The sequence below is a fragment of the Salvelinus fontinalis genome, unplaced genomic scaffold (genome assembly GCF_029448725.1).
Source record: "Salvelinus fontinalis isolate EN_2023a unplaced genomic scaffold, ASM2944872v1 scaffold_0284, whole genome shotgun sequence".
Taxonomy (NCBI): domain Eukaryota; kingdom Metazoa; phylum Chordata; class Actinopteri; order Salmoniformes; family Salmonidae; genus Salvelinus; species Salvelinus fontinalis.
Genome location: NW_026600493.1, coordinates 215406 through 226725, shown reverse-complemented (window position 1 = coordinate 226725; position 11320 = coordinate 215406). Strand labels below are relative to the sequence as shown.

Here is an 11320-nt window from a genome sequence, read left to right as displayed (position 1 = left end):
CAGTGCCACTAGCCGCCCCAACACCATTCTTATTGTTTTTGTTGCCGAGCTAAGGAGTGTCGCGCAGCATGGTAAAACTAAATTGCACCAGTGGAGGCTGCAAAGGGGAGGACGGCTCATAATAATGTCTGGAATGGAGAGAAGGCAAACACATGGAAACCATTTGTTGATGTATTTGATACCATTCTACCTATAACGTTCCAGTCATTACCACAAGCCCGTCCTCCCTATAACGTCCTCTAACGTCCTCCCCAATTAAGGTGCCTCCTGTGCATTGCACCACATATTGTGTTCTATCGTGCGTGCAATGATGTCCGAGTAGAAAAATACATTTGTTGTTTTCAGTAACTTCTGTTGTAATATCGCAAACGGACGTGGCATTTCCACCAATTAAGGATTCCAGCTTTAACTCTAAAAACTAGCCCACTAAGGGCGAACAACTACAAAAACAATCACTTTTACAAGATATAACTTTTACAAGATTCTTTTTCACAGTGTCCATGTACAACATGGACAATAAAACATCCATTCTACGCTATCCATTCTGTTATTCTTGGACTGACCTTGGTGGCTTTCTTCAGATGCCGTGCGTTGTCCTTAGTGATGTCATGCCAGGAGCGGATGGGGGTCTTGAGTTCGTCTCCCACCACCATACCGGGGCCCTGGGTGGGGGGTCCGCCCATGAACATCATCACACGGGCCCCTGTGTTGGGAAACGTACCCTGGGGGTGGAAAGATGGTGGCTTTGGTCAGTATGATCAAGATTGATTTAGTTATTTGATTACCGTAATTGCTGGACTTGTAAGCGCACCTGAATATAAGCCGTACCCACTGAATTTTTTACAAATATGTATTTTGTACATAAATAAACCGCACATGTCTATAAGCCGCAAGCGCCTACCGGTACATTGAAACAAATTAACTTTACACAGCCTTTAAACGAAACACGGCTTGTAACAAAAATAAATAGGCTTTTAAACGAAACACGGCTTGTAACAAAAATAAATAGGCTTTAACGAAACGCGGCTTGTAACAAAAATAAAAAATAAATAGCAGTAAACAGTAGCCTACCAAAAAAGTCAAACTTCATTGCGGTGGCGATTGTTATGGCTTTCAGTCGGATCTGCACAGTTCCAACGTCTTATCATCGACTCATTAAGGCCAAGCTCCCGTGCAGCAGCTCTATTTCCTTTTCCAACAGCCAGATCGATCGCCTTCAACTTGAAAGCTGCATCATATGCATTTCTCCGTGTCTTTGCCATGATGAGGGTGACAAAATGACCACCGTAATCAGAATGATGGCAAGTTTGAGCGCGCTCGATTTACCTCACATTATGTGACGGTGCTCAGTTTTTTGGCGGCATAAATCTTGTGAAAAAAAAAAAAAACATAAATTAGCCGCATCATTGTATAAACCGCGAGGTTCATAGCGTGGGAAAAAAGTTGCGGCTTATAGTCCGGAAATTACGGTAATTCAACCATAAATATGGTATTTCTGACTGAGATGTGACTGCCAACACAGAAGCTGCCATTAGGTTATTGTAGTCTGATTGAACTGTAGTCTGATTGAACTGTAGTCTGATTGAACTGTAGTCTGATTGAACTGTAGTCTGATTGAACTGTAGTCTGATTGAACTGTAGTATGATTGAACTGTAGTCTGATTGAACTGTAGTCTGATTGAACTGTAGTATGATTGAACTGTAGTCTGATTGAACTGTAGTCTGATTGAACTGTAGTATGATTGAACTGTAGTATGATTGAACTCTAGTATGATTGAACTGTAGTATGATTGAACTGTAGTATGATGTAACTGAATGTATTGAGGATTTCCAGGTGAACAATAACGACAGCAATCGTTGATAACAGCAATCTAAATCACGTGGGTTTTATAAGTTGGAACAGGGAGACACCACCAGAACAGAAGCAGAGAACATGTCTGTCTTTCTGTAGCCCCTACTTTCTAATCTCACAGCACCAATGTTCTGTAAACACCCGCCGAGAGGCTTGTGGGAAGTCACAACATCAGCCGCCACAGAATCACAGTGTCACAGAATACATTAACAATCAGTGTCCTGTGTCCTTGTACCTCCAGTCTGGCATCACCATCAACAGATGTGACAACAATCCAGAATATTCACTATCATTTCTAGTGACCACCAACCCGTCCCAAACAGAACACTGGATGTACTGTATATTACATGAAGGGAAAACATACGCTAAGCATCGAGTTAATTACTCTTCACTAAATCATTTCCCCATTACAGTGACATCCCAAGTGATTCGACTGTGAAATTGTATGCATATGCTCCATCAGTCACGGTAGGGAGTCCCTGAACTACCGATATCCCTTCAAGAAACTCATTCCTATTAAGTTACCATACAGACCGGTTTCCCGAAAGCACCTTAAGGGGAAGTTCATGGTTAGAACCGTCAGAATGGATGAAGTCAGACTGTTTTTCTCTAATCTTTCCATTATCAGTAGACATCAGCACCAGAGGACAGGACGGCAGGCAACATAGCTGTTCTAACACCTACAGCATGTTAGTTGTGTTACCAGAGAGAGGAAGAGAGGATAGTGGACAGACAGAGACAGCAATAAGGCAAAAAGAAAGAAGCTGACCTTTGACCTAAGAAAGTACGAGTGGTACTATTGGCAGACCTAACTGAAGAGATAATGCCAGTGTGTGTGTGTGAGAGAGAGGAAGTGTGTGAAAGGTTAGTTGAAACCTGTGACATGTCAGAGAGGGTAAGGTTCAGTTGAGTGTTGAAGGTCATTTGTCTACGTTGACCTCATAGAACCAGGCTATTTGTACACCGCACAAAATGTGTACATAGGACTGTGTGTTTGTGTAAGTGTGTGTGTGTGTTTGTGTAAGTGTGTGTGTGTGTATGCACGCTTATGTAACTGTCATTACCTCCAGCAGGCCCACGGCGATGGACAGTGCTATTCCAGTAGAGCGCAGTGGTCTCTTCCCCTGTGGTACAGGCCAGGGATCTCTCTGCAGCTCGCCCAACAGGTCTGTCAGGTTCATGTCTACCTTATGGACCGGCTGCAGGAACCTACAGGTGACGGCTGGATCCTGAGGGGGCACGGGACGACCCTGAGGCCCAGATGCCGTCGGGTTCGTCAGGCCTAGCATCTCCTGAAAGAGAGAATGAGAGCTATGAGTTCTCATGGACTTTCAACGATGGTATTGTGGAATATTGCATGGCAGAGTTTTTCTTGTCCTGGCCAGTCTCTTGACTGTATTCTATATAGGCCTAACGGTCTGACTGTACACAATATCATATACAACACAGTATTTATACAACACTGTATTTCAAAGTACCTCTGACAATGTTTTTGAATATTACATGACAGACTAAAGGAGTTTTCCCTGTCGGCTGTATTCTGTATAGGCCTACCACTCTGTTTCTGGGTGTTAGGAACCTAGGGCTTTTCTTCTGTATGGAACACTACCCCTGTAGTGGCATAGACACATTCTATGTCATTCAGTGACACCTGGCTGTCTTTGACCTGTATCCTGTCCCCATTCTACTGTTTTATTGTCATTTAATTTCCAATTGATACAAGGGCACCTAGACATGATCATATGACAAACGACCACAACAAAGATCCTATTCTATTTCTATGGACAAAGCAGACTGTGACCTAGATCAGGGGTCTCAAACATACGGCCCTCGGGCCAAATGCGTTCTGTGAAAGAATTAATGCGGCCCGCGGTTGTCGTCATAAATATAGCCTACAGTCATCTTAGTACAACTAATCCAGACCTTTTCCCAAAACGAATGAATGCATTTTCAAGACTACTTGCCTTCCCGTATGTAACAGTTACTGACTGACCTGGATTTGTTTGGAGGAAAGCTCCTTGGTTCCCCTGAACACGTAGCTCTTTGCAATGCCCTCGCAGCTCAGCTCGTGGACCTGCACCATGCGTCCGAAGGTGATGAGGCCTACCAGGGCGTTGGGGGGCAGCAGGGACAGGGACATCTGCAGGGACTCCTTCAGGGCCTGCAGGTCCTCCTCCTCCAGACACGTGTCCACCACGTACAGGAAGATGAGCGGGGTCGGGGGGCCGCGCTACATTGGTGGCAGAGACGGGATTGGAGAGGTTATTTTACAGAAACAAAGTGCTTAGTCTTTAGTTTTGAGTTGACATGGTTTTTCTATGTTGCAGTGTTTTGAGTTCTTCCATGTTGGGATGGTGTCACATGACATGTGATACACTTTGTGGTCAAGTGACTTTTGTAACCCGATGTCACTTTGTAAATTGACAACGACCATTACAATAAACAGCAAAGACTGTCTAAAGAAATGATGAACTTAAAAGTGATGGTAATGTCATGTGGCGTGTACATTTTCCAGTACATTCTTTGTGGCTGGTAACTCAACTTGAGGATTAAAGAAACATTCATATTTGATGAAGCAATTTTGTGGGTTGAGACGTACAACTACAAAGCCAGGCGCGTGTACAAAACATAGTGTCTATGTGCAACGTTCAGAGATCTCTATGTAGAACTTAACGCGTTTACCTGCACTATGTACTCAATGGTTGAGAACTGTGGCATGAGCTCAGCCGGCTGGTTTACGTCCGATATGCCGGCGTATGACGGGGGGAACTGTGAAGGAGAGAACGAGAAGAGAAAAGTGGTTAGCTAGCAGCTTCACCTGCTAATGGAATGTAGATGGGCCACTTTAAAGATATTCCTATTACCACCAGCTGTGTTCCTTTGTGGAATATGACTAGTATAAACACAGGAATGTAGGTAGGCCGCCTACAGATATGGCTCTTATTATAGGTCTAAATGGTACATTATGCACCCGGTACTCTATGGTGGAATGGTGTTTGGTCCTACAGCTCAGGTTAGTCCATTGTGGTGTACTCACTGGGTTTCTTTGGAAGCAGAAGTTGCACGCCCATATTTTGGCTCTGTAGTCAACTTGGCTACAAAAGGGGGGAAAAGACAGAGCTACTTGGATACAGTGTACAGCAGCAGTCAAACAGACCTGTCACCTAGCCTGAGGCTGTTAGCGCTTCTAGAGCGGATGTACATTGGATTGTTAAGGTGTGGATAGGGTTGATCCACCACACCTGTCCCTGAGTGATTAGGCTACACCTAAGCGTTCCTAAAGATATTCAATACTTAGTTGGTGATCCCTTTCTTCTCCTACTCTTCCCTTCACCCGAGACGTAAGTTCTCAGAAGAATAAAATGCTTAGATGAAAACAAAGAGACGCCATGTAAGACGTTGGACATAGCTTAGCTTTCAGCTAAGTGCTTGTAAAAACGTCAACAAGTAACCATTAAAAACACTCACTCAGCCTAAAACAACAACATTCCCCGCCACTACTCAAATACTCACCATAGCGGGTTTAGTACGGCCTTGCAGTTGGCCCTGCTACAGAGGACCGGTTCGTACTGCACCGGTGGCAGGTCTGGCCTCTCCTTGAGTGGGGTGAAGAGGCAGGAGACAGGCACTACCAGCCGGGTAGCTTCCAGCCTGCTCGAGGGCCACAGGTTCCAGCTAAAACGCACGCCGTCCCGATCCTCATTCTGTTGGATAAACTCCTGGTACGTCGCCATGGCAACTTCAATGGGAAAGAAAGTGAAGAGATTCTTAATAAACTCGTCTGGTTAAATAAAGGTTAAATAAATAAATAAATAAATACGGAGAGAAGGTAGTCCGATAGCTAAACTAGCTCTAGCTAAGGGCAGGTAGTCTGTCTTAGCTTCTCCGAGAGCTGTTTGAGTCTGGAGTTCGGTGTGAGCTACTCTCACTTTTCACTCTTTCCATGGCTTTGTTCCAAATTCATAGGCGGAGGCCTATGTGGAATATGGATGACGATGATGTTCGTCATCAAAACCTGTTTGGCATGTTTTGATACTTAAAGAGTCTCGGGGCTAATTTGGAATCCTACGTAAATGTTGGTCACAACTATTTCAGCTACGTAACATTTCAGGGACGAGTGAGACTTGGGCTTACGTGCCTCGGTAGGTATGAACGGCAGTAAACAGATGTCTTAGATTTCTATAGCTTTGGAAGTCCAGACACATGCTGCGTTTTGCACAATCATGTGACATGTACATTTTATATCTGATCTTATCTAGAAATGAGAAATACACAAAAAATTTCATAAAATTGTCTGATGATGGCATTGGAACATCTCACATGAAAAGAAAAGGGGACATTTTGAGTTCAATGGAAAAGCATTAAAGCTGCAATTTGGTAAAAATACAGGCATGTCACATGATTGCACAAAACACAGGGCCCTAGTTATGGAATGTTATGGAACGTTTCCTTGTAATGTAATGTCATGTAATTCCATGTAATGTTACAGAACAGACCACCACTTGATGGTCTTCTGACACACTTATCAAGACAGAACTGTCTGTTCCAAACCATAGTTCACTTCAGCTATCTAATTCAGATATGAACAAAAATGACCGCCAACACGCACCTCTCCACTCTCATTCAGGGGAACCCTCTGCAATCAAACAACTCTACCAGGTGATTGACAGCTGGCCTACAGGACCCTTAACTCGAAGTAGCATCGATCCATTGATTACATAACTGAGTGCTTACATGGACAGACTAAAAACGGTCTCTTCTAGCTATGCTATATACTGGCATATCTTAGCTATTACTGGCCATTACTAGGAACCAAATGATGATCATCTTGGCAACATTTACCTACAAGCATGTTGTAGCAGTTAAATGGTTAGACAGGTATCACAAATCACATTTTAACATCTCGTCCCTGGTAGAGATGCCTTCCCGAAAGGAGGCGGATGCTAGTAGCAGCAACAAGCTAGTTAGCGACAGGTTCTAGTTACCGTTGGCTAGAAACATTGAAATCTTAGGTAACGTTAGCTAACTTCAGTTAGCATTTTATCAAATTCCGGGAGTGTTCCTAAAGTCAAACTGCCATCGACATATCATGCATGATAACTTGATATAAAACACGATCATACAAGTTAAATTAACGATACAGATGTTAACTAGGCTAGCCTTGCTAACGGACTAACCCAGTTTTTAGTCGGCTTTTTTCCTGGACGAATCAAGGAAACGCAAACAGAATGGCCTAGCTAGACACTTTTCATCAAATTGATGCAGGCAGATCAGACGGAGAACCATACCTTTTATACAGATCCGGTTGGAAATCCAGACGAAGGTAAATAAATATTAGACTGTAATAAATCGGATCAGCATTTAGGTGATAAATACCGATGCGCAAACAGAATGAGAGAGCGAAGAATCTGTGGGGACAACTCCCGGCCGGTGTCCCTCTACTTCAGTAGAATGACGTGTTACTACATATTCTGGCCCTCGTGTCCATGACGTAGGATACAAGCACGCACACGAGGATCATGGGAAATGAAGTCCTGAATTTATTGTAGGCCTATAACAAAGATGACGAAATGCTGTAGCCCATGGCGTTTGATCTGTAGATGGCGCTGGGTACCAAAGCATACCCATCACACCCGCATCATTTGATGGAGACACTTGGATGGAGAGAGAGAGAGAGAGAGAGAGAGGAGGTTCTGCTAGTCACTGCAGTCACGCTCTCTCCCTCTATTCACGCGCAGTGCACTTGCCTGGCGATGCTACAGCGGTTCCTCCTCCCTTATGTATTGGACTGTACAGCTACAAGAGGCGGGAGATGCGCATCAGCAACCCGCTACCCGCCGAAGCTCTCTCCACTTCAGGACGGAAGAGACTAAATGTAGATGCATTCAGGTGCAAACTTGCATGAACTAAAAAATAGTCCATGTCGGGGTTTCGGGATGTGAGATAGCTGCACGTAGCCTTTTCTAGGGCTATATTTCACTGTTGGACGAGGGAGTCGGCGGCGTCCTCAGCTGTTGCATTTGGGGGCTGAAGTGTTCGGAGCACAGAGAGAGGTCAGGCAACTATGCGATTTGATTTCGAACGGTAATTCCGGATCAGTTTGACTTGTGCGGCTGATGCGAGCGGAGGTTGACACTCAGTGCCCTCTGAGTTGTATTTCAAGCCTGTTGTCGCCGGTATTACCGACAACGGAACCGTAGGGATGGAAAAAGCTAGTCAGCCACAGCTTTCGCTGTCCATAACAAAGAGTGAAAGTCCAGCGGAGGACATCTCAAATATACAGGACGAGGACCTTCTCAAGTGGACCAAAGAGGATTTGGTGCGGCGGCTCCGGCGGTCTGAAGCCGATAAAATGAGCGTGATACTGGACCACAGCAATCTGATCCGCGAGGTCAATCGCAGCCTCCAGCTGCACTTGAACGAGATAAGAGGGCTGAAGGTGAGGAATGGGCGCGCACGGCCTTTCTAAAAAGATGAGATCATAGTTAACGTCGGGGAGGAGGAACTGGCGCACCTGGGCGCGCACAGCATGAGAGAGTGTTCCGGGGTTGAGTTTGCGCGTTCTTTAAAGGGCGCCGCTGTCCACATGATGAAATGGAGGCAGGATGTATATAAGTTCATTTCATTTTACAAGATCTCTCTCCCTCTCCCTGTGCATGTATCTGTGAGCGTGCATGTGCCTACTTGTGTGTGTGTGCATCCATCATCTTCCATCAGACAGCATAGTGAGAGGGCATCTGGGCTAAATGTCAAGCATCATCATTCTTCTCTCTTTCTCGCTCACTCACCTGTTGTCTTTAGTCTTCATCTCCTTTGCAAAAGCTTTGGTGTGTAGGCCTGTGGCTCAACCTTGGTGCTTGCGCTTGGAATATCATCAACAAACTCTACTAGGCTACAGGAGTAAACCTAGTTGTTTGTATTTTACCTTTATTTTACTAGGCAAGTCAGTTAAGAACAAATTCTTATTTTCAATGACGGCGTAGGAACAGTGGGTTTACTGCCTTGTTCCGGGGCAGAACGACAGATATGTACCTTGTCAGCTCGGGGATTTGATCTTGCAACCTTTCGATTACTAGTCCAACACTAACCACTAGGCTACGCTGCCGCCCCTATTGAACCCAGAATACTCATTAAACTCCTCAAATATATGACTTCTCTCTCCCAAATCTTATTTGGTGCAGTGTAACTAGCAATAATAATCCTGGCATAATCTTATTATTTCTCCAAGCTACATAGACTTGATTTAACATCCTCTTCCAATACTCGGAGCTTCATTAAAACGAGATAGGAGCGACTGAGATAAAGCACGTGGGGATGGAGGAAGGATCCTTGGCTGCTTCAGAGAGCAGACCCAAAAGCCCAGCCCGAAGCACCATGGTACCTAATTAAAGTACACGTGCTGGAGGGTCTGAGGAGTATGTTATTATGGATAATTAGGGGAGGTGGAGAACTTTGGACAAAGATGCCATCATGTTGCAAATGAGAGAGAGAGAGGTATGTTCTGGCCTGGTGCTTTGCTTGCCCTCCCTCCCTGGCTCCCTCTCTCAGCTCACTCACGGACTATTTGCCCTCTACCACTCTTAAATCCAACATTTTCACATCCATATTTATGTAATGCAGAGGTTTATGAGCAGCTGGATTTCATTTCTATTTGACTCTGTCTTTGATTGACATGATATTAAAGCGAGGTTCCCTCGGATAAGAGATTTCTACCTCAGTAGGACCTAGATAAGAGTGAATGAATAAAATAGCACTAAGGAACACTTCTCACCTCTCTTTCTCCACTCCTCCCCTCTCCTCTCATCCCCTCTCCTCTCATCCCCTCTCCTCTCCTCAGGACATCAACCAGAAACTACAGGAGGACAACCGGGAGCTGAGGGACCTGTGTTGCTTCCTGGATGACGACCGTCAGAAGGGCAAGCGGGTGTCCAGGGAGTGGCAGCGACTGGGGCGCTACAGTGCCTCCATCATGAGGAAAGAGGTGACGTTATACCTTCAGAAGCTCAAGGAGCTGGAAGTGCGGCAGGACGAGGTGGTCCGGGAGAACCTGGATCTCAAAGAACTCTGTTTGTTACTCGACGAGGAGAAAGGAGGAGGTGGTGGAGGGGTGGGGGTTGGTGGAGGAGGAGGAGGGGGGGGAGGTTGTGTGGTGGGGGTGGCAGGAGGGTGTAGGAATTCTATCGATAGCCAGAGTAGTTTGTTGCTGGTCCCTGGGACAGGGTTGTTGATGAGGGACGTGGGGGATGGGAGTAGTACGTCTAGCGCGGGGAGCGCCGACAGCTCCGATCACCCCCACCACAAGCTGCTCCACCTGGCTACACACGCCGGTAGCCTCGGGGGCGGTGGAACTGGGAGCCCGGAGCATCTCCAAAAGCCCCGGGCTGGCAGTATGAGTGGAGAACGTGAGATCCCCTCCAGCCCTGAACCTCCTCACCCCCAGGGCAGGCACCGTAGCACCAGCCTGGAGTATCCGTACGCCATGCCCCAGATCTGCCGGCCCCGCTGTGGCTCCATCTCTGTGCCCGACCACACGCATAGTGGCCGTTCCATGCGGGGGCTCAGCCCCGAGAAGTACGGCCGCAACGTGGGCCGCCGGAGCCCCGAGTCCCAGCACCCATCCACCAAGCATCACCACCTCCACGGCTCCGACCTGCTTCTCTCCCAGAAACAGCAGCACCTCCTGGGGTCGGGTCAGGGCGGCAGTGCCGGGGAGCTCTACCAGAGGCACCACAGGGGGAGTATCGGGGGTGGTAGCTGCTGTGGAAGCCCCGAGCCCAGACAGGCACATCTAGGGTTGGGGACGCCAGAGCACCAGCACCATGAGAAGGGCTGTGTGATGTCGGCCGGGGGCAGTCCAGAGACTCACAGGCACCAGTATAGTGGGAGTCCAGACCACATGAAGTTCGGCAGCCCTGGGAGAGAGGTACAGAAGAGACCGGCCACCGCTGAAGAGCTGTCACCGCATCACAGAAGCATGTACAACGGCATGAACGGTAGGTGTTATAAGACTGGTATAAGACTGTTACAAGGACTGTTATAAGGCTAGTATAAGAATACAGGGGTTAATTGAGATTTCAAAGAAGTACTCATTCACATACAAACAGTATGCACGCACACAGACAGACAGACAGACAGACAGACAGACAGACAGACAGACAGACAGACAGACTACAGTCCCCCCAACCACATACACCAGGGAAGTACTGTAATCTGAAATTCAGGAAGTAAACTGAAATTCCAAATAAATAATTGAATAAAGGGCATTTATTTTCAATGACTTTTTCAATAAATGAAAAACTAGAAAGATATATATTTCAAAGGGTTTTACATTTCTGAATGTTAGATTGAAATAACTTCCTGAATTGACTGGCTTCAATTTAAGTGGACCCCAACCCTGACACATACAGACCCTTATACATTGACTGTACAAAACATTAAGAACACCTGCTCTTTCCATTACATGCCAGG

General features: G+C 46.2%; 2 protein-coding genes across 3 annotated transcripts in view; one reads left to right on the top strand and one right to left on the bottom strand.

Moving 5' to 3' along the window:
- Positions 1 to 17: 17 nt before the first annotated feature.
- On the bottom strand, positions 18 to 7325 carry LOC129845357 (protein transport protein Sec23A-like). Its single transcript, XM_055913249.1, has 7 exons — positions 7141 to 7325; positions 5366 to 5591; positions 4890 to 4947; positions 4535 to 4621; positions 3846 to 4082; positions 2917 to 3144; positions 18 to 722 (listed from the first exon to the last, which is right to left on the bottom strand). Exons 2-7 carry the CDS (start codon positions 5584 to 5586, stop codon positions 531 to 533), a joined length of 1023 nt encoding a protein of 340 aa, XP_055769224.1. The 5' UTR covers positions 5587 to 5591; positions 7141 to 7325; the 3' UTR covers positions 18 to 530.
- A 102-nt stretch (positions 7326 to 7427) lies between these two features.
- Positions 7428 to 11320, top strand: part of ccdc85al (coiled-coil domain containing 85A, like) — a 37037-nt gene continuing 33144 nt past the window's right edge. Inside the window, exons 1-2 of one of the 2 annotated variants that reach the window (XM_055913248.1) lie at positions 7428 to 8291; positions 9690 to 10845. In XM_055913248.1, coding sequence (XP_055769223.1) covers positions 8055 to 8291; positions 9690 to 10845 — 1393 coding nt within the window. In that variant the 5' untranslated portion in view covers positions 7428 to 8054. The remainder of the gene's footprint in view (positions 8292 to 9689; positions 10846 to 11320) is intronic. The other variant, XM_055913247.1, reaches the window with a different exon arrangement.

What these genes read in the sequence shown, in the direction of transcription:
- LOC129845357 (XM_055913249.1), bottom strand. Translation starts at nt 5,586, where the DNA reads ATGGCGACGTACCAGGAGTTTATCCAACAGAATGAGGATCGGGACGGC. An exon ending in TCTGCTTCCAAAGAAACCCA is followed by an intron (nt 4,622 to 4,889) that starts GTGAGTACACCA and finishes TCTCCTTCACAG; the next exon opens with TTCCCCCCGTCATACGCCGG. An exon ending in CCATTGAGTACATAGTGCAG is followed by an intron (nt 4,083 to 4,534) that starts GTAAACGCGTTA and finishes CCACCAATGTAG; the next exon opens with CGCGGCCCCCCGACCCCGCT.